The sequence below is a fragment of the Rhinolophus sinicus genome, linkage group LG02, assembly GCF_036562045.2.
Source record: "Rhinolophus sinicus isolate RSC01 linkage group LG02, ASM3656204v1, whole genome shotgun sequence".
NCBI classification, from domain to species: domain Eukaryota; kingdom Metazoa; phylum Chordata; class Mammalia; order Chiroptera; family Rhinolophidae; genus Rhinolophus; species Rhinolophus sinicus.
Genome location: NC_133752.1, coordinates 133,755,119 through 133,782,661, shown reverse-complemented (window position 1 = coordinate 133,782,661; position 27,543 = coordinate 133,755,119). Strand labels below are relative to the sequence as shown.

The 27,543-nt window shown below is 35.9% G+C and overlaps 2 protein-coding genes across 2 annotated transcripts in view; one reads left to right on the top strand and one right to left on the bottom strand.

Annotated features, from left to right (window-relative positions):
- Nucleotides 1–13,795, bottom strand: part of ZFC3H1 (zinc finger C3H1-type containing) — a 50,648-nt gene extending 36,853 nt beyond the window's left edge. The window contains exons 1-2 of the mRNA XM_019748945.2: nt 12,947–13,795; nt 7,924–8,340 (exon numbers count right to left, since the gene is read on the bottom strand). Coding sequence (XP_019604504.2) covers nt 7,924–8,340; nt 12,947–13,538 — 1,009 coding nt within the window. The 5' untranslated portion in view covers nt 13,539–13,795. The remainder of the gene's footprint in view (nt 1–7,923; nt 8,341–12,946) is intronic.
- Nucleotides 13,796–13,968: 173 nt separating this feature from the next.
- THAP2 (THAP domain containing 2) lies at nt 13,969–27,163 on the top strand. Its single transcript, XM_019748946.2, has 3 exons — nt 13,969–14,512; nt 20,190–20,385; nt 22,619–27,163. Exons 1-3 carry the CDS (start codon nt 14,442–14,444, stop codon nt 23,006–23,008), a joined length of 657 nt encoding a protein of 218 aa, XP_019604505.1. The 5' UTR covers nt 13,969–14,441; the 3' UTR covers nt 23,009–27,163.
- Nucleotides 27,164–27,543: the final 380 nt, after the last annotated feature.

Here is a 27,543-nt window from a genome sequence, read left to right as displayed (position 1 = left end):
TTTTTCCCCATTAACAATATCTGTCAGTGTTCCAAACATCCTAATTTGATTGTTCAAGAAGGTCTATTGGTAAAAGAACAGGCGACTTATTTGATAACTAGAAAATGACTAATCAAGTACCCTAGACAAAGTAAATGGAAGGCAAACACCAAATTTTGAATTAGATCAGTTCTGCTATAAGGCTTGTTTTGGAAATGCGCATTTGTTGATATATAAGAAAATAATTTGAGCCTAACACAAAGTTTCATGCTTATGTGCGACTTGTCTCCGAGAGAATGGAGAAAACTAACATCCAGGTGATCCAAGCCATGTAGGAATACACAAACCCCACACTGAGCATCTACCAAGCACCTCATCTCACTGTGTTATCAGCCACACCGACCCACATCTGGTGTTACAGCTTACTGTCCAATGTCAGATAACCTTCCTTGCTCCACCTCTTAATTCATAAGCTGAAAATCCTCCACTTCCACAAGCACACTTTAGGTCTTTTTCAAGGTAAAGTGACATTACAGTATGTCAAGCATTGTTTTTTTTAACCATTTCACGTGTAAAGCTGTGCTACCATTTTTATTAGGTTCCTATCTATGTTTCTGGTCACTGACAAAGTTTTTGAATGTTGTTTCCCTAACTCCACTTTGCCCATAACCCCTGTAGTTTTTATTGTGTAATTTTTGCAGTGTAGTAATTTTTTAGGAATGCACAAGTCACATTATAGCAAAACTGACCATACTTCAAAGAACACCAGCATAATGACTATTAGACAAAAATGAACAAGAACATAAAGACACAGACTTCCAATAACAGATGTAGAAAGCACTCAACTTTCCTCTACATCAGAAGCCTGTTAGTTGATGATGATCACTCTTGTCTATAAAGTGTGGCTGCACCTCCCTTTAAGGTAGCAGGTACCTTATGGGCACAACGCTGCCTTAAACACAAGCACAAAACAAGCACAAACCATACATTTCTGACTATAACTTTACAAAGATTATAAAAGGAGGTCATTGTTTAATTGACCAAATGTGTAGTTAGGCACTGTTCTACCCCTATCATGTCTCTCTAAAATAAAATAATTATTTTAATTCTTACTCAATACTTCCAAAATGAAAATTGTTCTTGTGCAGTTAAACAGTACTTTAAAAATTATTACACGGTATTTTAAACTGAGCTAGAGACAGTCATCAGGATATAGGTGGCAGTTAAAGCCATAATAATTGAAAACACCCCAGAAGAATGGAACACTGAGGACATTGTTAAGCTACAAAGAAAAATTATTTTTTTTAAAGGAAAATCAGAAAGTTATAAGAAATTCCAGATGTGTACGGTGGTATCACAGAAACCCCAAAATTTCAAGATTAGTGAGAAAAACATCACGAATATAGTAAATCTGTCTACTTCTTATAGAATCTTCTCAATATTGTGGCCAGAGTGATCCTTTGAGAATATAAATCAAATTATGTCAGTCCTTTAGCACAAGGCCCTGTAAAAGCTTCTGTTTCACTGAGAATGAAAACCAAAGTCCTTATAAGGCTCTGCATGATCTCTCCCAACCTATCGTCTTTGACCTCTTCTCTCCCACTAATCATCCCCTCACTACTCATTCCCCTCACTCTCTCTTTCTTAATGGCATAGGCCTCCCTGTTATTCCCGGAATAAGCCAGGCACCCTTCTGCCTTAGGGTTATTAGTCTAGTTCAGTGATTCTCAAACTTTAGCAGGTATTAGAATCAACAGGAGGGCTTGTTAAATACAGATTGCTGAGCCCCATTTCCAGAGTTTCCAATCAGCAGATAGATCTGGGGTAGGGCCTAATAGTCTGCATTTCTACCAAATTCCCAGGTAATGCTAGTCTCCAAGGACCACAGTTAGAAAACCATTGCTTCTAGTTACTTCTTTGCTGAGAAATGTCTTCCCCCAGATACCCATTTGGCTGTTTCCTCACCATCTTCAAAGCCTTTGTTTAAATATCACCTTCAAATCCAGGCCTCTCCTGATCACCCAGTAATACTGCAACCTATACCGACTATCCCCATCCTACTTACCCTGTTATAGTTTCTCTTTCTGTAACTATTATTTACTGTCTACCCCTCTAAAATGCAAGCCCATGAAGGCATAAATAATTATCTATTTTTTTCACTGGAATAGTTCCAAGAGCTTGGAATAAAGTGCTCAGTTAGTTTTTGAATGAATAGATGAAATGAAAAAATGAAAGACGAATTTTGCAATTAGGTCAAAGTAACCTCATATTTTACTAGGGGTGAAAAGCATACTGCTTTGGGTAAAGAGAGGGAATGAGAGGTAAAGTGATGAGAGTTAACACAGACTAGCCTTTCCAGAAGTTTGCTTGAAAAGACAGCAATTAAAGGAGAATGCTGAATGGGGAGGAGGGAGTGCTTAAATTTTGGGATGAACACTCAAATATGTTTATAATAAGAACCCATTAAGAGAAAGTGGTTAAAGGTGAATCAAATAAACAGACAGAACAAGATCCCAGAGAAGGTGGGAGAAGTTATGAGCGAGAATGCAGATTAAAACAAAGTGGCCATAAACAAGAAGAGAGTCACCACTTCCAAAAAGTGAAGGAACTGAAGTGGAAATCAATATGGACATACATTTATGGCTAGGAAGTGAGAAGTTGTAAATTGAATGAGATCACTTGAAATAGGAATCAAGCTCATATGCTGAGAATAAAGGTTGAGTAAAACCCTGAAAAATGATGGTGAAGGTTTAGAAGAGTTGTGGAGAGAAATGGAAAAAAGGAGACCAATAATGTAAAGGTTTAATAGAGCTGAGAGTCTTGCTGATGACTGGGGGAGAAAATGAATATGTAGAAACACTAATCAATATAACTTATTGATTCAGATAATTTTAGCTTATAATTTTAGCTTTTATTACATAGTATTCTAAACTGAGCTGGAGATAGTCAATTCCTCTTCCATACTGCTGTCAATCGCTTTTCTAAAACAGATATCCGAGGCATGGCCGGTGGCTCTGTTGGTTACCGGTTGCCGGTAACAACAGGGTCGCCGGTTCGATTTACACATGGACCAGCGAGCTGCACCCTCCAGAACTAGAATGAAGACAATGAGCTGCCTCTGAGCTTCCAGAGGGATGGCTGGATGGCTCAGTTGGTCAGAATGTGAGCTCTCAACAAGGTTGCCGGTTCAATGCCCACATGGGATGGTGGGCTGTGCCTCCTACAACTAAAGACTGAAAATGGCAACTAGACTTGGAGCTGAGCTGCGCCCTCCACAACTAGACTTAAGGACGACTTGGAGTTGATGGGCCCTGGAGAAACACACTGTTCCACATTCCCCAATAAAATTTATTAAAAAATAAATAAAACAGATAACCGATCACATCATTTTCCTGCCTACAAATATTTGATGGTCCACCTGATGTTTAAAGAAAATCTAAATTCTTTAGCAAGAATTGCTAAAGAATTGGATTACAAAAGGCCCTTTGTAATCCAATCTCAACCTATCCTTTTGTAAATTTATATCCCAACACTCTCAGAACCATACCATATAGCCCACATTGCACCCATAATCTCAACATCCTCTTAAAGTTCTCTGTGCCTTCATCTGCTCATTTGATTTATTCTGACTTCTTAAGTGGAAAAGACTCATTTCAAACATTTCTATCACTATGAAAACTTCCTAAATCCAGGTGCACATATTTGGTCTTTCCTCTGTTACTGCAGGCTTTGATATAGAACTCTTTATTACACTCTATACTTGTGTGTCTTTTCTATCCCACCGGATTTTACTTTTCAAAACTGCCTGTATGGGATCATGGTATTAAATTGAAGAGATAAAAAAAAATGTCCCCGAGAATGTGTAACTAAAATCAGTCAACCACTCAGGTTTGCAACCAAATTTACACCATATGGGTGGCCTTGAAAACTTCAAATATAAAGCGGTCCCAGAGCACAAGTCTACCCAGGTGCCTGGCAACAGCAAAAGCAAATCCTCTCTGGGGAATCCATCTTTGTCCCAGGCCTCAAAACATTTCCTCTAGGCCAGCCCGGTGGCTCAGGCGGTTAGAGTTCCGTGCTCCTAACTCCGAAGACTGCCGGTTCGATTCCCACACGGGCCAGTGGGCTCTCAACCACGAGGCTGCCAGTTCAATTCCTCGAGTCCCACAAGGGATGGTGAGCAGAGCCCCCTGCAACTAAGATTGAACATGGCACCTTGAACTGAGCTGCCTCCCAGATGGCTCAGTTGATTGGAGTGCGGGCTCTCAACCACAAGGTTGCCAGTTCGATTCCTCGACTCCCACAGGGATGGTGGGCTGCGCCCCCTTCAACTAGCAACAGCAACTGGACCTGGCGCTGAACTGCACCCTCCACAACTAAGACTGAAAGGACAACAACTTGACTTGGAAAAAAAAGTCCTGGAAGTACACACTGTTCCCCCAATAAAGTCCTGTTCCCCTTCCCCAATAAAATCTTAAAAAAAAAAAAAAAAAAAGTCCTCCAAAAAAATTCAAAGAAAAATGAGCACCTCACTTAAACAAGAAACAAACAATATCACTAAGTGTTCAAGAAAAGAAGGTATCCTAAACAACCATCAGAGATAGCAAACATCAGAAATCTGACCCACAAAGATCTCAAATTATTGTAAGTTATCAGGCAAAGGGGAGAAACAAAACTAACCTATGGTTAACATGTTTAAAGAACAGACAAATATGAAAAAACTAAGCAGAGAGAAGAAAACTAAAAAGAATGAGTTGAGTGATTTGAAAAACCAAAATAAAAGTGAAACACTAAAATAAAAACTAACAGCAATTTAAAACTCAATAGGTGGGCTTAATGCTGATTAGACACAGCTAGAGACAATCAGTGAACTGAAAGATGATACATCAGATGAAATTTCCCAGAATGTAGCAGTTAGAGATGGAAACTTAAGGGGAAGTAAGGTAAACGGAAGAGAAAATGAGATGATTCAACATAACATACATTTATACAGTTTCAGAGAAGAAAAAAATGGGACAATATTTTTAAGAGATGACAGTTTTTCAGAATCAATGAAAACAAGCACAACACATTGCAAATTGGATAAATAAAAAGAAATCTATTAACACAATCAACACATCATAGTTAAACTACAGAATATCAAAGACAAAAACAACATCTTTAAAATACCTTCAGAAAGAAGACAGATTATCTTCAAATTAGAAACTATTAAGACTGATAGCTGAGTTTTCAAAATCAGCAATGGAAGCCAGAAAATATCTTCAATATGTGATAATTAACCTATCTAGAATTCTAAACCTAGGAAAATGATCGTTTAAAGAGGGCAAACAGAAATAACTTTTCATCCAGCAAACACACACTAAAGGAAATGTTTTTAAATGTATTTTAAGTATAAGTAGCTCTAGACATCGAAGGAAGAGTGAGCGAAGAAGTGTTAAATACCTACATGGGCAAAGCTAGGCAAATATTGGTCCTTGAATATCAGGGGAAGGGTAAAGACCTTGATTAACTTTACAGATTGATAAGAATTCATGTTATAATTCCTAGAAGAACCAATATGAGAACAGAAACTTAGTACATAACTAATTTCCAAACTAGTAAAAGAAAAAAAATTATACAAAAAGATAATCAAGAGGTAAGAAGGAAAAAAGGAAAAAAGAAAATAAATCCAAACATCAGTAATCACGACAAAAATGTGAATGAACTATTGTTCTAGTTAAAAGACAAATATCGTCAAACTAAATTACAAATTAAATCCAGCTCTATACTATGTACAAGTGACATTTGAAACATGAGGATACAGAAAGACCAAAAGGATGGAAAACGAATTACAAGACATATATACTATCAAAGACATACATACTATCACGAGAAAGATGGTGTGGCCATTAATATAGACAAAATAGAATTCTGACAAAAACATTACTAGAGATAAAGAAGGTCATTACATAATAAGAAGAATAATGAGTCAATTATACAGCCTCAAAGCATTTAAAGCAAATATTGAAAACTACCATTACAGTGGCATATTTTAACAAACCTCTCAATAATTGATCAAGCAGATCTAAAAATGAAGGAAGATACTAACATAAAAAGCTTGATCTAACAATCCATACGTTTCTTCCAAACACATGCAGAACAGTTCAAAAAATCGAACACATACTAAACAACAAAGAAAATCTACACAAATATTTCAAAAGATTGGTATCATATGGATCTCATTCTCTGACAAAGTAACTGACTTAGAAGTCAGTAACAAAAAATACAGCTAGAAAACCAACATGTTTGTGAATTAAGAAACACACTTCCAAATAGCCTGCAGGTGAAAGAAAAACAAAAATTAGAAAGTAGTTAGAAATGAATTTTTTAAATTTACATATCACAAACTGAGATGCAGCTAAAGCAGAAATTTCATAGCGCAAAATGATCTTACTAGGAGACAGGCTGAAAACATTAATGAGTTTTAAAAGCTATGGACTTATTTCTGGGGAAATTAAAAATGGGGGATTCAATTTAAAAATGCCACAGATAATTTAAGAAAAGGTAAGAGAGTCTTAAGAATAATTTTTCATAAACTTTACAACTTACCGAAAACGGACACGCTACTAGAAAAATATAGCTTACCTAAACTGCCTTAACCAGACATAGAAAGCATGAACAATTCGTAGTTTAAAACCTTACCAGAAAAAAACTCCATCCAGGCCCAGACACTTTTACCAGCAAGATCTACCAAATATCCCAAGGAATGATTCCAATCTTGAACTATTCCAGAGAATAAAGAGGAAACCACTCCCCAACTCATTTTGAACATCACAACCTTATACTAAACTTGGCAAGGAAAAAGGGAAAAAATTACAGGCTATGAACCCAGATGAAAAATTCTAAACAAAACATTAGCGAACCTTTATTTATGAAGGTCTTAAATTGGCCCAAACTGCAAGAACTCAAATATCCCTCAAGTGGGAAATGGATAAACTACAGTAGCATAGCCATACAATGGAACACTCAGCAATAAAAAAGAACTACTTATACAACCACATGGATAAAATTCAAATACACTATGCTGAGTGAAAGAAGCTAGAAGCAAAAGGCAATGTACTATATGATTCCATTTACATGACATTCTGGAAAAGGCAAAACCATAGGGACAGTAAAGAGATCAGTGGTTACCAGATGGGCTAAGGGTTGAGGAAGTGAGGGACTGCCTACAAAAGGGTACGGGGGAATTGGTGGGAGTTAATGGAATTGTTCCATGTCTTAATTGTGGTGGCTGGCGATGGTTACCCAGCTGCCTGCTTTTGTCAAAACTCAAGGAACTATACATTTAAAAAGAGTAAGTTTTACTGTATATAAATTATACCTTTATAAAGAGGAAAAGAAAAAAGTAAACCAAATCTACAATATATACGGTAAAAATGATATATGAACTAGTTGGATTTATCCCAAGTGTACAAGGGGTCTTAACACAACAAAATCAATTAATATCATCCATTACACTAATAAATTGAAGGAAAAAAATTAGATACATGCTCTTCTCAATAACGAAGAAAAAATTGATAAACTTCAACATCCATTTCATGCTGGACATCTCAAACAAGCAATGGGGAGGGGCCCTCCTTTACCCAACACCTACAAAAACTTAATAAACATCATGTTTAGTGGTAAACGTCAAATCATTCCCTGTAAGTTAGGAACTAAGGTACCCACTATTACTTATGTTAAAAATTGTATTACAAGTTCTGACCAGAATGATGTAAAGACAAAAAAGAAAGATTAGAATGAAACAAAGCATCATTATTCAGTAATATGACTGTTGCTACATAAAGTACAAAAAGAATTCAGATAATTAGAATCATTTCAATGAAGCATGCTACCAAAATAAGTAGTTACCCGTTTAGGGAAAGAAGAAATATTATTACTAATTGAAATGTTTAATTCCATTACCTTGATTAGATTCAGTAGTGTCAGATTTCATGGAAAGCTGTTTTGTTCCATCTTTAACTTTTTTCAAACGGTTCTTATCTCCTGGTAAAGTCAATTTTTGCCTGAGTGGTTTTAATTCAAATGCCTGAAAAGTTTTGACCTGTGTTTTCTCCTCAGGAGCGACTTCTTTACTTGAGTCTTTTGTAATACTGACATTATCAGTGCTTGTTTGGTCCTCAAAGTTCAATGTTTTAGGATCTTCCTGCACATTCTCTTCTTTGCTACTCAAAGCTAGCTTTTCATCCTTATTGATGCACTCTAGTTCCAACTGTATTTGCTTATACTTCAAAAGTAAATCTTCAAAAGTTTCTTCTCCACAATTTTCACTTTTTGATGAATAATTTTGTTTCCTTGACGGAGATCTTCCAAAACTTTTAGCTAAACAGCATATTAAGGAAACCAGTTTCCAAAATTTTTCCAGTTAATTTAACAAAAACATTAAGTTATAGATGAATTGTTTCCTTTTGTTTTTCAAGAAAGATGGAGTGATATTTTTAAATTACTAAATTTCATTTAATATATGTGTTAATGCCCACTTTCATTATGTGCCCATATTTCAAATTTAACAAATATCCATATAAATAGTCCACTTACAAAATCACTAGTGTCAGTTATTACCCATAGTATCCACAGGTATTCCACCTAGTTAGGTTATAACATCCTTCCTTCTAGGTATCGGGAAAGCCCACAATGAGTTGGATGTTAAAGATTCCTTTCTGAAGGAAGAGGGAAGAAAGTTTGTCACAGATGTGGATAATTTTACACTTCAGATAATCAGGAGGAAACGTTTCTTCTTTCTAATCAGTTTCTTCTCTCAAATTTAAAAAAAAAATAGAAATAAAAAATGAACACTGAAAATAATCAAGACTAATTTATGAAAAGAAACATTTGCTTAAAAATCTAACACAACATTCTTGGAGCTCATCAAGTATACTAACATCCAATATAATCACAACTAAGACAATGAAGGCAGTTATGTAATAAAAAAATAAAACCTTTACAGTGTTCAAAATGTACCTTCTAATTTTCCTCTAAAGGATAGCTAAACCAACTATTTTTGTTATTTTCTTCTAACATAGTGATATATAGAATATAACTTCTTTCTTGAAAACGGCTACAAAGTTCCAAACTACAATGCTCAAAGTAATTAATACATATAAGAATCCTTACACCTTGTTTCTCCAGCCTAGAAATGAACAAAATTACTTTACCAAGTGGTTTAAATGTCATTTATAGATATGAATTGGCTAGAATGTAACATTACAGTTCCCAAATAAGTTTCTTCTCTGTTTACTAACTTACAGACAAGCAACCTGCAGAGATTTTTAACATCTCTAATCACCAATTCAAGAATGGGAATCACCACCAAATATTTTAGAAAGCGAATGAGCATTACAACGGAAAATCTTAATAGTTCTGTAGCAATAGCAATACTGTTCCAATAGCAGTTCTCTGATCTCTCTTCAGAGCCACGTTTCTTGAAAGAATACTAGTTTCTCATCAAACTTCAACCAAATGTAATCTGGCTTCTGCTGACTGAATTTATCCACCATGTTTCAAACCTTATTTTTTATCTGACCTCGCTGTAGCATTGGACACTGTAAACTATTTCTCTCTTGGCTTCCGTAACTACCTCTCCCCATGTTTCCCTGCCTTTTTTTTCCCGCTTTAAGTTTTCATGATGTCTTCCTCTCCAACTCCTGCAACTCCTCCAGTGAACTCTACTTAGCCTCTTTCTCTTTTTGAGTGTTCTAATGCACTCCCAGTTTTACGTACTACAGAACAGAAGGTTGCTGGGCGGGCAGATAGCTCAGTTGGTTAGAGTGCGAACTCTTAACAATAGGGTTGCCGGTTCAATTCCCACGTGGGCCAGTGAGCTGCACCCTCCACAACTAGATTGAAGGACAACTTGGAGCTGATGGGCCCTGGGGAAACACAGTTCCTCAATATTTCCCATTAAAAAAATTTTTTTTTTAAACAGAGGTTGGTCTGGTAATAGACATGTAGGGTTCTATCTCCCACAAGCCACCCCCCATACTACGGCTAGACTAATCTAGAACACAAATCTGGTCAGATCTCTTTTCTTTTTAAAATCCCACTAATAGTAGAGTCCAAATCCTTATAATGGCATATAATGCCTTTACTTCCTTTCCAATCTCACCTTTTCCATTTATCACAATTTATGCATAGCTTTGTGTCTAGTTTTTTCTGTTCTTCAAATTAACCCCCATTCAAATGTCACTTATGTGAAATCAGAGAACTACGTGCTCCCCCACCCCACCATTATGTATTCTTTGTACATAAACTCTATAATTATCTACATCTACATCTTATTTTTCAATGGAGCTATCTAATGGCACAACCACAGTAATTTTTAAAAAATAAGAGGACCTTGGAAACATTTGTAAACCGAAGATTCCTTACACTAACAAGAAATAAAATAACAGGAGGACAGAAAAATGAGGAAAAGTAATTGTTATGATTGTAACTGACTAATCTACTTCAAGGCTAAATGAAATCTCCTACTTCTGTCTATACAAGACAGCCAGGATGAAACCAACACTTAAAAGATTTAATTTTAAACTGGTCTAGATGCAATTTCTAACTGAAACCTGGTTCGAAAAAAGAACTGCTGGTGAAAATGGAACTGTACAACTGCAGGTGAAAATGGAACATCTTTCTACTGATGAGACACTGGCCTAATATTTTAGCTCTCATCAGACCTGAAAGTTTAAAACAGTAGTCACCCAAAGGTGACATATGCTAAAATTAACTGACAAAGTTCTCTATCACTAAGAAAAATTAAAAATGAGAATGAAAATAAGTACTGCAATAGAATCTGGTTTACTCTGTCTCTTTAAAGCTGCATCTATCTAGCATATCTTAATAATTACAGAAAAAGAAGTTTAAAAAAATACCAACCACTTATATTCATGCTACTTCACTTCTAGATTATGGAAATGAGTCACAGAATAGCCCTTATTTTTTCTTATTGCAATATTTGTTGTAAAGTAAAAATGCTATTATTATAATCAACAATGAAAATATGAATTAAACTGAGTACAATCTTGGTATTAAAGGAACCTGAATTAAGAAAATTTTGTATTACAAATTTTGTTTGCTCACATTATATAAAAGTGTCCAGGAATTATGTTTTCCTTCACAAATTCTTACAAATACCACCTCTAGGATCGATTAATAATACTTCACGACAAAAACAATGAGCAGAGGATCAAAACAAGTATCCTTTTCTTAAGTGCAGCATCTGTGAAAAGAAAAACAGCAAGAGAGCTCATTTCTGATTAAGATACTACAGAAATCAGACTGGATATCTTCTGCACTTATTTTCACAACATCATGCCTGTTTATTAACAAAAACATATCGACTCAATTAATAAAGACATATGGCAGAGACCACATTGGTACTAAATGAATGGACAGAAAAAAGGCAAAGGCAGGAGGTAGGCATCACCCCTTTTTCTAGTACAGAATAAAGAAAACACTTTGAGCTAATACTTTTTAAGTACCTCAATTTGAACTTTTACATTAAATTGTAACTATTTCCGTTTGTCTCTCCAACATAAATTACAAGTTTCACCTTTTCTATTTGTAAAAAATATACATATACGTGCTTACTTTTTTTTAGATTCAGAATTGACTATTAGGAAATCCTTGGTTAAAAAAATATCTTGGGCAGGGACAGGTTTTCTAATTTTATTGAAATAACATGTCTTTTAAAAAGTTAAATACCTACATGATTTTCTCTGAAACAATCCTGGAATGCTCCTAACCCAACTTTTGGTTGTTGAAGTTTTTTTTTCGGGACACTAGCACCACAAGCAGCTACTTCTTACATAAACCTACATCTCTTGCCCCTTTTATATCTTGACATCTGGAAAAGACCATAAGGTTCTAAGTATTCTATAAAACTAATGCTGAGTGTCTTCCAAACAAATGTCATTATATGTAAGTTTCACATATAATGAATATATTAAAAAGTCATTACACCATGGAAATTACAACCAGTAATAAAAGCGCTTAGTAAACTATTTTCATACAGTTATCATGGACTAAGTCAAGACACTGTTCTACACACCCATTATAAAACAGCAAACCTTCAGATGATTGATTCTTCAGTAAAATCCTGAGTAAACGCAGGAATGTTTATGATAACCAAGAATTAAGTTAGAGGGGGGGAAATCAAGATATTTTGCTATTTTTCTTCCCAACCTCTCTATAATCTCCACGCTCCCACACACCCCATGGCTTCCAAAATATTAAAATTAAAATACTGTTAAGTTTATCCTTCTTTCTCTGGCCCACATTTGTCAGCACTACAAATTATAAAATGTCCAAAAAGTGAACGTAAGAAACAGAGAAGGAGGTAAAGTTTTCCAAAAAGATACATGAATTTAAAAGCTCTGAATTAATAGACTTGGTTCTGAAGATACAAGGTCTTTTTTTCCCCACTTTAAATGGCATCAATATGTAAGAATAAATCAAGAAAGGTAAAAACAAAATAACAAAAGCAGTAAGGTTATACAGAATGAAACTTCGTAATTTTCAATGTCGAAATGCAGTATGAGATAAGCAACAGTATTCCCCACACTGTCACTGTATTTTTTTTTCTCCCTCTAATAATGCAAGTCAACCTCCCATACAAAGTTCCTGTGCCAGCAAAAACAAATGCTAATGAAATTTGGGCTTCTGATGCACTGTTACAAATCTGATGTTAGACTCAGATTCCACTAGCTTGGCCCCAAACCACGACACGTTAATGTTAAACAGCAACATACCCAATAAAGCAATCTTAAGCACGATAGCGTGACACATGCGGACTACCAAAGAACAACTTACTTTGAAATGACACAGTGACAAATAAGCGGTTCTGAAGGTTCAGAAAAGTTATTCATCTCAGACCTAGTAATGACGCTACAGGGAACTTTAGGGACACACCCAGGGCAGACGGCCACGTTAAGGATACAACTCTTCCGAGGTGGAGAGGGCTCTCGCCAGCTCTGACTGCTGCTGAATCCGGATCCCGCTCCTCCTCCCAGAGGGGGTCTGCCCCCCGGCTTGCCTCCTCGCTCACCCCCTCCACGCCCCCGACTCCAGCGACTCCCACCCCGGTAAGGCCTGCCTCGAAAGCGGAAACGGTCCAAGGCGATGTGGCTCCGTTCCCAGAAGGACGGCCGGGGGCTACTTTCGGACAGTGAGCTCGAAGGCATCCGCACCGAGGGCGGGTGAGACCGGAATGGCTCTTTGGGTCGGTAGCTGCTGTGTCCCCTGAGGTGGCCCCGCTCCGACGCGTGCCGCGAGCGTGAGAAATTCCTCAGCTGCTGCTGAGAAGACGACGACGACGACGAGGAGCCACCGCCTCCGCCGGATCCACCGCCCCGGGCCGGGTGAGGAGGCCTTCGCCGCGGATACGGTAACAACCCGCCACCACTGCTGCTGCTGCTGCTCCGGCTCCGTATCTGGCTGTTGTTATCGTCGTCACTGATCTCCCCATCTTCTAGCTCCCCTTCTTCCTTGGGCGAGAGGCCACTGGAGGCCGGAGTATCTGCGGTCGCCATCCCCGGAGCAGCGCCTTCCACACAACCTTATCCCTTGGTCTGGGATCCGCCCGACAACTGCCTTCCTCCTCGGTTGCCTTCTTTCCTAACGGACCGGGTCGGTGCGGCCTTACCCTACTCGGACACCTACAGCTGGCTCTGCTCCCCAACTTCCCCGCACCCCAGCCCTTTCTCGCCGGGCCGTCGCAACCCAGTTCCTTCCCCTAGCGCCCCCTTGCTCCTCCGCGATCCGCGCTCTTCCGCCTCGCGAGAAAGAGGCTCTGGAAGTGGCTCTCCCCGTGATGTCACTTCCCGCGACACGCAGGAAACAAGACGCCCAGTTCCCGCGATAGTTAAGAACGCGATTCTCATTGGGACTTGTAGTCTCTCTTTCCTCTCTAGGGTTTGTCTTGCCAGCCTACAGCTCACACCCACCTCAGACTTTGGATTGACATAGCTGGGTGCGTGGTGGGGTGGGCGGGCCTGTTCTTAATCTCGGCCTGGAGTTTCATAGTAATGGGGGACCACGGGGAGGAGAATACCGCTTCTTTTTAATTGCTCCGAGGACAGCTGCCAAAGAGATGCAATAGTCCCACTCCCTTTTGGGGGCCAGGGAGGGGTCGGGTTGTTTCCGCCATGTTGGTGAAGGCGAGGGAAGGCTACTGGAGCTCCAGGACTGTCGGCTCTGCTGGCTCAAGTCCGCCATATTAATAAAGAGAAAGGGAAGGTTGACCACCCCTCCACCCCACCCAGCCACACCCCCACACACACACAGAAACACACGTCTTCTTCCTACCCCGCTCCCACGACTCAGCTCAGTGGGCCCTTCCCCTGCCTCACTTGCCCAGTTTCTGCCCGAAAGAAGTGTAGCAGCCAGCGCCTCAGAACAGGCTAAAGACAGCGCCGAATGAGGGGGAAAGGGAAATGCCGACCAATTGCGCCGCCGCGGGCTGTGCTACTACCTACAACAAGCACATTAACATCAGCTTCCACAGGTAACCTGGGCAGGGAGTGGGGGTGAGACGGCAACGAGAGCTGCTAGACTGAGTGAATATTGCTTGTGTGGACAGAACAGGAAGGAGGATTCTAACTAATTCTAACAACTTCACTACCTAGGTGGTAGCAGGGAAACATATTTGCTCTGTGTGTTTCTCAAATCTGTCCAGTGTTTCTCTCCCTTCGGGCAAGATTTATTCCCTTTAAAAGAAATCCAAGTTCTGTACGGTTATAATTCCTAATAGAAAAAGTGACAGGAGGATACCTTTATTTTCTACTTTTTTACTCCTATATATTAGACCGGTCTTGACATTAATGACGCCGTAGGAGGAAGAAAGATCTTCCTGTTCAAGTCGGCAATCACCTTAAAATCCTACTGTGTTACCGTTAAAAGTAATAAATTCTCACGAGCTGAATTGACATGGGAAGCATTTAGATTTCTAATAGTCACGTACAGTAACTCTGCGGAGGAACTGTCATCACTGATAACCACTGAATTAAGCAATGTCAATGAAACTACAAAAGACAAGTTTTCTATTCTTACTGGAACAGAGTAATAAAAAGAACCTAGGGTTTGTTTTTCCTTCCTTTGCTGGAAGGACAATCAAAATTCTTTAGTTCTGTCAAATCAGAACTCTTGAAAGCACTTTGAACACTACATTAAATATAAGTACTCGGTAAATATTTACCTTTTCTGCGAGTGCCTGCCTTGTGGCTGAAGAAAAGAAGCATTAAAAAAGTTAAGTGCAAACAGTTATGATTTTACATACTTCACAATTTAATATGATCTTAGAATGTAGAAAATTATATATTTGACCTTTTCCCTACCTCATTATGAGTAAATGTATCCATCTTATTAAAAGTTGCCACTTTAAAAAAAAAAAAATCTTTGTGATTTTTGTTTTTCAACTATTTCATGCAAATGTAGTGCTTTATTCATACACGCATTAAATGTGTACCGAGCTCTTATTTGCCTGCCATTGTGCTAGGGATCCAGAAAATTCTTACACTCCTGGAGTTTAGAGTGTAATGAGAAAAAAAAGACATAAATAATTAGTTAAGTGCCACAGAAGAGACATTCAGGCAGACCCAACTTAGCCTTAGAAAGTCAAAGAACACTACCCAAAGGATGTGAAATTTCAAATGAGACTAAAGGATGAAGATTTGGTTCTGCATGCTTCTTTAAAGATTTCCTATTTTATCCAGTTAGTATTCGAGAAGCCAGGGAGGGATTAGATGTGCATATTAAAAGGCCCGCTTGGCTGCAGTGTGGAGAATTGTATTATTTAAAGTGCTGGTCAAGCATCATCAAAAGATGATTTTGATAAGGAAGGAGCTTATTAAAGAATGCTGTTTCTTTCACAGAGAAATTCTGCTATAATGTCAACTGAACTAAACAATACTTCATTGCTGGCATCACGAGCACTGGAGTAGAAGAGTTGAGAGTTGATAGAGAAAAAAACAGGAACCTGTAGTAAAATATTATATTACTAATAATCCAGTGGCTTAGACTAGAGTGGTACTAACAGTAGGGATTGAAGGAAACGGACAGATTTGAGAACTGTTTGAAGAGAAACTACTGTATTTGGTAATTTGATGTGGAAGATGAGGGAAAGGGAGGAGTCAAGGCACCAATAATGTTGAATTTAGGAGATATATACAGTAGCATGCATACCTCCTTTCCATATTTGTCCATTTGCCTCCTATGAAATTAACATTTTCATGTGTAACCCGAGAAATTTTGGCCTTAAAATAACAGTTATAATAAAAATACATTTCCACTTCATATATACAAATAATATTAACTAACTCTTCTCTGAGGACATTGGTATACTTCATCCCCATGTACAACTTATGTTGCCTAAACTTGACTGTCTCCATTTTTCTTATCTGTTACTCCGCCTACTCCGGTGTAAATCTCAATAATCTTCTGAAACTGCGTTTGCTAATATGAGTTGTCACGCCTACATTACTTTTTCATGGCATGTGATCATTTCCTTCCTCAAATAGTCTACTTTCATTTGACACTAATTCTGTGGTTTTCATCTTACTTCTTTGGCCTATATTCAGTCTCCTCTACTCACCCCGACCTAGGTCTTCACACTCTTATTAAAAAGATTTCAACTGTTCCTGTAGTCTCAGTTAACATTTACTTGTTGATGCCTCCCAAGTCAGTATCTCCCGTCCAAATCTTTCTAATGAGTTCCAGACCTATAGGTAAGGTGTCTCAGTATTTCCCGGGTCTCTCGTCAGTTCCTCAGATTCACATCAAAACTGTACTAATGAAATTGCCTCAAATTCCCTCAAACCTACTCCATTTCTCATATTCCCTTTCTCAGTAAATGAAAATACCATCCACCCAGAAACTGGGAAGTCATCTTTCCTTGACTATATTCCTTCTTGATTGGATGATTGTAACAGCCTCTTAACTGGTTTGATGCTTCCATTCATGCATTCCTAACCTGTCTTCTGTAATCAATGATGTGTTGCTAAATGTTCAATAGCAGGATCTCCAGGGTAGGGGAAAAGCCCTGATTTGTAGTATTTTCCCAATTTCTCTGATGTATTAATAAATATTTCTACCATGGCTGGTTTCAAGCTACCAACATGACATCACTGATCACAGAGTTGGGAAGAAATGTAAAGTACCACACTATATAACATTTATACCATACAGATATAACAGACATAAATAACCTTAAGAGTATAGATAATACTAAAATAATTAGGAAGTGATGGGTGTTTAGTATATATTACCTTTGTTTTTAATTTAATGGCAATTTTACATTACTTAATTTTTAATGGATGTTTAATAACCAGTTAAAACATTTTCTGTTAACAATCAGCTCTCTAAATTAGGCCTTCTAATGGATAATGGTTAAAGTTACTCTTTAACTTAGAGTTATAACATTTCATGTCATAACACTCTCCCCAGTCCCCAAGAAACTTAACAATCTTCATTACTCCCACCCTAATTCCCCTAGCTAATTCCTACTACCCTCAGGCCTCCTGAATAGATTAGCTCATCCTATTTTATGCTTCCATGTTACTTTGTACTTACCTTTTATAACACTCATGATACTTGTTATTTTATAATAATAACAAATAGCATTTATTTACCATGTACTATGCAGTGGGCTAAGCATTTACTCACATTGTCTCATTTAATCCCTAGAACCACACGAAGTACCATTATAGATGATAAAACTAAGGCCCAAAAAGGTTGAATAACTTGCCTAACGTCACCCAGCTATTATGTGAAGGAGCAGGATTGGCGACCTGGTTTGACTCCAGAGACAATGTTCTCAGCCATTCTTTCCTACTGCATCACGCTGTTTGATTTTGTACATTCCCCATTACAGTATACCCTTATCGAAGGTAGATACCATAAAAGTAGGTCAGATTTGTTTACCACTATGTCTTCAGTGCCTAGGACAATACTTGGAATGTAAGAGACATTCAGCCATTTATTAAAGACCCAAGCAAAATAGCACTGTTTACAATACTGAGGTGTTTTCCAAAACATCTAATATTTTTGAAAGTCTGTTTCTGTTATTGTGTAGACAAAAATATAGCCATCTGTTAACACCACCATGTTAATTTAATAGTTACAGTATCATTTATTATTACTTAAATTCAGCTTACGGGCTACATCTACCACCCTTTGAATATGCTGAGAAAAAGCCCAACAACACATGCAAAACATGATTAAGGTTGATGCTGTAAAAAGAAGTATCCAAAACCAAATGTAAAATTGTTCATTATTTTTCTAATACAGATAACTAAGATTATTTAGTAATGGTAAACTAACCCCATTAGTTCATTTATTCATTGATTCACTCAGAGAAGTTCATTGAGTGCTTACTTAACAAGATAAAGCAGTGAAAAACAGCTCCTAACCAGGAGCCTGGTGGTAGATATAGAAATGGAATAGAATATAGTGATGTTAGTTCTATATAATGCAGGAACCTCCAACCTAGTCTTCTGATCATGAAAAACTTCTTTAGGAAAATGGGATGCCTAAACTGAGTCTTCAACGAAAGAAATAAAATTTAGTCAAGTTAAGGTCCAGTTCAAGACATTCTGTAATTGGGGAGCTAGTTTTAAAAAGAGCTAAAAAAAAAAAAAAAACTTTGAAAAATATTATCTGAAAGATAGTCTTCATATATCTGAAGTCTTAGACAAATGATAATATAAAGATAGTACTTATTCTGAGTCTTTATTGAGGCCCCAACAAGAAGAAATTCATCAGAGCAAGTTTAATGCTTGTAAACTAAAGCTTGATTTTTAGCTTAGGCTACAGGAAATATTTCCAAACCATTAAATATTAGAACAGAGATCTCTGAAATGAGAATAACTTATTATGAAAACGTGAGGGCTAGGCAGAGTAAATTCTCCATCAGAGGTTTCTAATGAAATAGAAAAAACATACATGGAAACATGAACTGTAGAGTTACATACAAATGTTTATCTTCAGATCAGTATGTTTGGGGTTATAGGATAGGAACAGGAGATGGTGAGTGTGTTTACCAGTAAATCTGGGCTTTCATCTCTTTGTGCCCCTATTGCTGGTAATTTGAGCAAACCTGGTATATCTGATATAGCCAAAGCTGTTACCTAGTGAAGCTTCAGTTGTGGCTTCTAAGCCACATGATCTTCTAACATTAATGGTTCTTTTTAAACACTACTTAGTTCATAATACTTAAAGAATAAGATAGTCAAAACTAAAGAAGAGTTAAACTCAAGCTTGTTACATGTGAAGGTTCATTCTTGTTTCCAAGTCAGTCAACACAGTTACCACTAGAATTTTCAGACAGCCCATTATGTTTTTCTCTTCCTTAACTGGGTACGTATTAGTGTATTTTATATTTGAAATAAATATGAAAGGAAAAACATTCCTGCTGGGCTTATCAGAAGCATTTTACTTTTTGTAGTAATTATGCTTTCTATTGTACTACAAAGATATATGCAGTTTAACTGCATGGAAGTACTGAATATATATATATATGTATGTATGTATGTATGTATGTATATATATTATATGAAGCAAATTTTTGTTGAGTCCTTACTGTTTGCAAAGCATTGTGCTAAGAGTTAAAGAGAGATGAAAAGATATAAATTGATCCCTGTCCTCAAGAAACTTACAATTTACTTTTATTTCAGTTGAAATTTATTAAAATGAAAAAATTACAAACCAGTGTGGTAAGTGTCAAAATGAAGGAACGCAGAGGAAGGAATACCAGAATTTGTCTAGGCTTTCCTTGATAAAATTTAATCTGTAGATATCTGATTTGTCTTGCCTATGTATATCATCTTCACAAAGCATTGTGAAGTTACTCCTGCTTTTACATGGTTCTATGTAAACTTGATCTGGATCAGTTTAGTCTTGTTTATTTTTACTGCCCATGTTAAGAACTAGGTTAGGAAGAAAGATCTCTTTTTAAAACCCTGAAAAATAAAACCATTGAAGTCAGTTTTTTATTATAAATTTTTTTACAACTTATAAAAATTAGCATAAATTGGTTTCTGTTCCAGTGTCAGGATATTGGGACTTTAAAATTTTTTTTATGTAAGATGCTTTTAAATCATCACCTCTTAAAATTTCTTTTAACCATTCAGGTGCAACCAGAAATGTGGTGGTTGAATGGAATTTGAGTTGCCTTTTTTTTTTTTAAGGTTTCCTTTGGATCCTAAAAGAAGAAAAGAATGGGTTCGCCTGGTTAGGCGCAAAAATTTTGTGCCAGGAAAACACACTTTTCTTTGTTCAAAGCACTTTGAAGCCTCCTGTTTTGACCTAACAGGACAAACTCGACGACTTAAAATGGATGCTGTTCCAACCATTTTTGATTTTTGTACCCATATAAAGTCTATGGTACGTAATGTTTTTGGTTTTTTTTACCCCATTTTTAGCACCTATTCCTTTTTGTTTATAAAATAGAACAATTCAGAATATCTTGTAATTTATGTGTGATGATATGTCTCAGGAAATTTGCAAAATTTCCTCTTGTCCAGTAAAGGTGCAGGTAGAGTTAGAGCTCAAGTCTCCTAACTCCAATATTCTCTCCCTGATCCAAATTGTTTTCCTATACTGGAATTTTACATTACTGCCAGTTATTATCAATAACTGAACCATTAAAACTGAGGAATCATGAGTAATGAAACCTCCAGCATCACTCTGCTCTAATTTTAAGATGTCATACCAAAACATGTTCTAAGTTCTTTAGGAGCATTGCACCCAAAGAATGCCAGAGCTCCAAAGAATGTAAGTTCAGAGAGAGATACAATGGAAAACTTCATAGAGCTCACATTTAGGCTGGGCTTACCCTTAGAGTTTGGAATTTAAGAGACGGTTCTTGACCTTGTACAGGACAAATGCAACAGCATGATAAGAACAAAAGCCAATGGGTTGAGGGGTGAGTGAAAAATAATCAAATGTTAGCAGTGATATTTAAAAGGAAGGAGAGAATTAAGATATAGGATGAATGTCTTAAAACAATGTTTTATGTAGTTAGGGAAGATCCAATCAGAGAGGAAAAAGCTAGCTGAGAAAGAAAGGGTCACCAAAAGTTAAAAAGGAATAGAATAAACAAAAATAGAGGGTTGAAGTTTGAAAACTGGGACTGGAATTTTTTTCCTCTGAGAGGAAAAAAAATACTGCTTTTCTAGAGTTATTTGTGACAGTTAAATTTGTAAATGTACATGCATTAATATCTGAACGCGAAGAAGAGTATATGGTGAACTAATTATCACAGATTAGAAAAGCTCCAGAAGGACAAGACCTTTTGTCTTTTTTACTTCTGAATTCTTAGCACCTCAAATAGTGCCTGGTACATAGTACACACTCAAATATTTATTGAACTTTATACCTTACTTTTGACATTTTGATCATTTATTCATTCAACAAGTACTTACTAAACTTTACATTATCTAAACTTGACAGAATCTAAGTTGAATGCTGAGGCTATAAATATCAAAAAAAGTCCCTGCCAATATCCCTAGGCAGACGGAATACTAAATGTAGATTTTGTGAGGACAGGAACCATGTTTGTCTTATTCACCTTTGTGTCCCCAAGAATTCATAAATAAATTTCTGTTTCAATAAATGTTTCTTGCATGAATGAAAGACACAAAGTTATGAGGTTATGATATAATCTGAGAACTACAAGTAATTTAGTATGGCTGGAGTAGAAATCAAGATCACAGGTGGCAGAATGGGGTGACATCCTAAATGGTAGAGTATGCCACGTAAAGATTTTTTTTTCCCTTTGGATAATGGGGAGGCGAAGAGGAATTCAGCCAGTATAGAAACATCAAATCTGTTAGAAAAATTATTCTGATAGCAGAATATGAATTAGTGAGGATCAAAATGAGATGAAAATCAATAAAGAGGTTTTTAACATTCAAGCTAGATATGATATGAACCTGATGTGGACAGTAGCATTAAGAATGCTAGAGAGGAGATGATTCATGATAGAGATATTTAGGATATAGAATTAATAGAACTTGATGACTAATTGAATGAAAGTAATAAAGGGAAAAAAGGGTCCTTAGGTTTCTGATTTGAGCAAAAAGTTTCTAGCAAGATTTTAAATCCTTGAATGGAAGCTGTAACTGAACAATTAATAAGTAAATCTATTCAGAAGCTTATACTTAGAAATATGTTTTTATTAAGTAGGACCGAAGGTCTGAAATATTAATCAATTGAGACAATAGTATTTATCTAAAAAAGAGATCAAATTAGTATCACAGATAAACCAAATGTCTCAACACGTGCTATTGGCCTTATTGAGAAAATAGCAAAGGAATTTTAAAATCTCCATAGAATCATACTCAATAACTTGGAAGTGAACTTGGATGGAATTCCATTGTCTATTTCCAAACCAATGTTTGTATTTCTCTGGAGAGAGAAGACAAAAAGAAGTAAGTAGTTGGAATTAATTCAACCAGTTGAGAAACTTGAATCCATGATTACATGAGATGAGTTGCTGATGTTTCCTATCTTTTAAAATTACTTTTAAAACAGCTGTTACACAAAACTAGACAAAATTTATTTACTTGTGATATTCCATAATTTATGTTCAACAATCTAATTTTATTTGGCTCAGAAACTCAAGTCAAGGAATCTTTTGGAGAAAAACAACAGTTGTACTCCAACTGGACCATCTAGTTTAAAATCAAACATTGGTAGTCAGCAAGTACTACTTGAACACAGTTATGCCTTTAGGAATCCTATGGAGGCAAAAAAGAGAATAATTAAACTGGAAAAAGAAATAGCAAGCTTAAGAAGGAAAATGAAAACTTGCCTACAAAAAGAACGCAGAGCAACTCGAAGATGGATCAAAGCCACTTGCTTGGTGAAGAATCTAGAAGCAAATAACATATTACCTAAGGGCACATCAGAACACATTTTACCAACTGCCTTAAGCAATCTTCCTTTGGAGGATTTCAAGATTCTTGAACAAGATCAACAAGATAAAACGTTACCAATTCTCTAAAACAGAAAAAGAGTACCTTCATTTAACATTAGCCTGCATATAACTTGATGCCCTCCATTTATTCAAAGGTAAAGACATTTAAGAAAATTATGCCAAACTTGGGTATTTAATAAAGTTTTACTTGAAGTAACATTATTACTGTATAATTTATGAAGACTTGATTACAAAAAAATGGAAAACTTTTTATTAAACTTTTGTTTGAAAAAGAATGGAAGTGCCTTACATGAGAATTACATAAAAATTTTGTTGTATGTTTGCAAGATGTGTTCTGTTTTTGTCTTTTTAAACTACTTTTAAAAGAACAGTCTATGACAAGTAATGTGTTTAATTTATATTAGAAAAAAAATTTGTGTACCAAAGTTGGGATATTAAATTCTAAATAAGATGCTAAGTAGGAGTTAACAACATTAAATATGACTTTAAAACTGCTGGGTTTTGTATTAATTATTATTAGCACTGTGATTTGGAAACTACAGAAAGAAAAGCCTAAGGTACAGGACAACTTTTTTATTTAAACTTTCTGTATCTTTTTAACAGTAAAAGTGAGCTAATCGTGACCTCCCTTATAAAAATATTAGCTTTTAAAATAGATTGTAAAATATTTTGAAAATATTTTTTAATGTGAAGTACCCTTGAGTCATCCAAGTTTGGTAAGGCATCAAGTCCTCAGACTAGTAAAAACTGGTAACATTTCTAAGAAAAATGTTGTGAAATAGAGATTGGGATGTAGCTTTTACCTTAATTAAACAAAAAAATAACTGTATATACTATTTTACTCACAATAAAAACAATACATTTTTAATTTCAACATTGGTTCATTAATAAGCAAATATGCTGCCAAGTTCCATGTTAAGAACTTCTTCTGTCTTCATGTATGTTGACACCAAAACTTTTAAGCTTTTTTCCTCCATAAACCCATAATAGAATTTAATCATAGAAAAGTACTTACCATATTATATCTTTAAAACTTATAACTTTAAATGGAATCAGTTTATCTTACACATCTTGCTTTTTATCTCCTTTTTTAGTTGAGAGTCAAATAGAACAACCATACTGCATAAGGGAAATGAAATGTAATTCTCTATAAAAGTACATCTGTTAATAAAGCTATGCAAGTGCTAATTATTTTACAAAATAAGATATCAGAACTATTCTTGTAATTGCCACTTGAACAACTAAAGAGCTTGCCTTACTTCACCAGATACATGTTTAATAAAAACACTTTCCTTCAAATAGCTTTGATCAAATCATGCAAAAATTTATTAAAGAATAATGAAGTTAGTTATTCAATCCTGATTCAAGCTTCGGACACCATCATATGAAAGTAGCATACATCTAATTATAAATTGCTGTAAATCTTTTTATAAGGTAAATGTTACTTGATGAAAAAAAAATATTTTGCCAATTTTTTAGGTTGCTGGTCTTTTTTTTATGATATTGCTTGGATCCTACGAACAATCTTTTTACAGTATTAGCATCCTTCTTTTAATAAGGAATGCCTCCCAAATAACTAGAATTCACAAAGGCAAAGGTAGGAAAAGTATGTTTTAGTTATCAGGCGCATACAACAAATATTTATGAAAATCCTTTTGTGTATATTGTAAATCTTGTTAGTCATTTTATCTTTATCTTAAATAGTGGATGTAGCTCCTTGGAATTGTCATTACATGTTGTTGTTTTTTTCAAATATGGTTTCAAATATCTTTTCACCAACACATAATCATCAGCAAACACTGACTGTACCTACTTTATACCTCAAAATAAGTTAAGCAAATAATTATTTAAACATAAAGTATGTTTTCCCTATGTAGACTCGCGGTTCACTACTGCTCCCTAATACAAAAGAAAACACTAATTAACGAAGACTGGTTACCATCTACAATAATATCTTGGTATCTAAAACAAAAACATAAAACATGAAATACAACAAGGTTTTCACAAAGTTACTTAGTCTTCATTATTATTTGTTGAGACCACTGAATAAACTGCCACTGAGTAATTTTAAAGCAATTTTTTTTGGTGTTTTCTCCATGTCATTATCATGTTACTGTCCTGATAACATCCTCCAAACTCTTCCTGCATCAAATTATTTCATTAACATACACCTGTCTACCTTAAAACTAGTCTCATGCATAGAAAAAAAACCTAAAAGGAATCTTAAAATCATGTTTTCAGTTTATTGATAAACTTATCACTTTGACCATATACCATAAAACTAATCAAAATAACTTTTCCCTCTGCTGGACACAACACATACCCTCTGTTCACTCATTTTATGTCTGCCATTCATGCTATGCCTACTAGGCAGTAACCTCTACAAAAAGAATCAGCAAAAGCCTAGTAACCTGATATAAAGATGAATATGATCCGATTTACTGCCAGTAGGTTGCTCAAAGTCTCCTGAGAGAAAAAAGCAATGTTTTTATCATACAACATGATAAATGTTTTAAAAGGCATATATGTGGAGGTGCCTTGGTAAATGGTGTTGAATTAAAATTTAATGAAAACATAAACTTCAAACCTTTTTATAGTAAAATACTTTTCTTTTGAAACATTTCTTCTTATGACTTAACCAAATTGGTGTTGACCTGAATTACATAGTGTTTGTTTTTTTTTAAAGATTTTATTGGGGAAGGGGAACAGGACTTTATTGGGGAACAGTATGTACTTCCAGGACTTTTTTCCAAGTCAAGATGTCCTTTCAGTCTTAGTTGTGGAGGGCGCAGCTCAGCTCCAGGTCCAGTTGCCGTTGCTAGTTGCAGGGGGCACAGCCCACCATCCCTTGGGGGAGTCGAACCAGCAACCTTGTGGTTGAGGGGACACGCTCCAACCAACTGAGGCATCAGGGAGCTCAGCAGCAGCTCAGCTCAAGGTGCCGTGTTCAATCTTAGTTGCAGGGGGCGGAGCCCACCATCCCTTGCAGGACTCGAGGAGTTGAACCATCAACCTTGTGGTTGAGAGCCCACTGGCCCATGTGGGAATCGAACCGGCAGCCTTCAGAGTTAGGAGCATGGAGCTCTCACCACCTGAGCCACCAGGCCGACCCCATACATAGTGTTTTATCTTAAGATATTTTTTTCCCTTTAAAATGTACACTGAACAAAGTTGTTAATGATATATTTGTTAACAGGAAAACAACTAAATACTACATCAAAGCCAAGTACTAGAGTTTATTTGACACTTGATATTTTCATGAAATAACAAACCCTACCAACACAGACCTTTAAAAATATTTTAGTTCACAGTCTTCAATTTAACAAAGCACTATGGCACCCATTAGTTCTCTTACTTGTTCTTTACAAATATTCTGTGTGCTAGGTGGTATCTCCAATTTACAAGTGAAGAAATGTTGAACACCTGAAACTATTAAAAAAATGTTGATGTAATTACCATTCACACATTTACTATGTGCCTACTGGCACAAGGTATAGAATGCTACCATGTTTCCCTGAAAATAAGACGTAGCCGGACCATCAGCTCTAATACGTCTTTTGGAGCAAAAATTAATATAAGACCCAGTCATATTTTACTATAAGACCTGGTCTTATAGTAAAATATAATAATATATTTTATAATATATTATGTAATGTAATATATAATAATATAATATAATACCAGGTCTTACATAAGACCGGGTCTTTATAAGATCCGGTCTTATATTCGTTTTTGCTCCAAAAGACAAATTAGAGCCGATGTTCTGGCTAGGTGTTATTTTCAGGGAAACACAGTAGTATCTAGGAAATTCTAGATTGAACACTGGTCTTCAATCTCCAAATCTCTGCCCACCACATTACAACCCTCTGTTAAACATATAAATCATGTCATTAAAATAGGACAAGTAATGTGTCTCAAAACACTAAAATAGAAAATTGTATAAATACAGTGAAGATAGTTTAAGAAGTCATTGTTGATCTTTTCTAGGTAATCTTTATAATGTTGGTATTTTATCTCATTTCTCAATGTCAGAATACAGGTAAATTTTAATTTTGGTATATGTATAGAAAAGGTTAAACTTTACGCCAGAATATGGGATTCTTTTGGTATTTAGACAGTTGTAAACTTTCTAAAATGATTTCATAATGTGTATTAAACAATTGCATATTGTATTCACAAAATGTAATGAGTATATGGATATTAAAAACTTTTCCAAGGACATTACAATCATGCCTATTATTCCCCAAAAATGTACTTGAACGTTTCTGTGGAAGTCCTTCACCCTAAATTGATCCCCTAAAATAGTTCTGTAGAAGTTCTCCCTAAATTAAATAAATTATAATGATATGTAAAGTCTAGCAGAGGAATTATCATTTTTGTTGCTCAAGTTATACCTAAACATACATTACAGATTATTTGCACTGTTTTAAATGCTGGTATTGCAATTTAAAATAGGTATAGGAAGTGCTATAAAAATTATGTCTAGTCTAACAACAATTTGAGGCTCACACAAAGATTTGTAGATATCATTATGAAAGCATTGTTTTAATAACAAAAGGAAATGGGAGTTTTCTTTTTTCTGATTAAAATATTGTTTAATA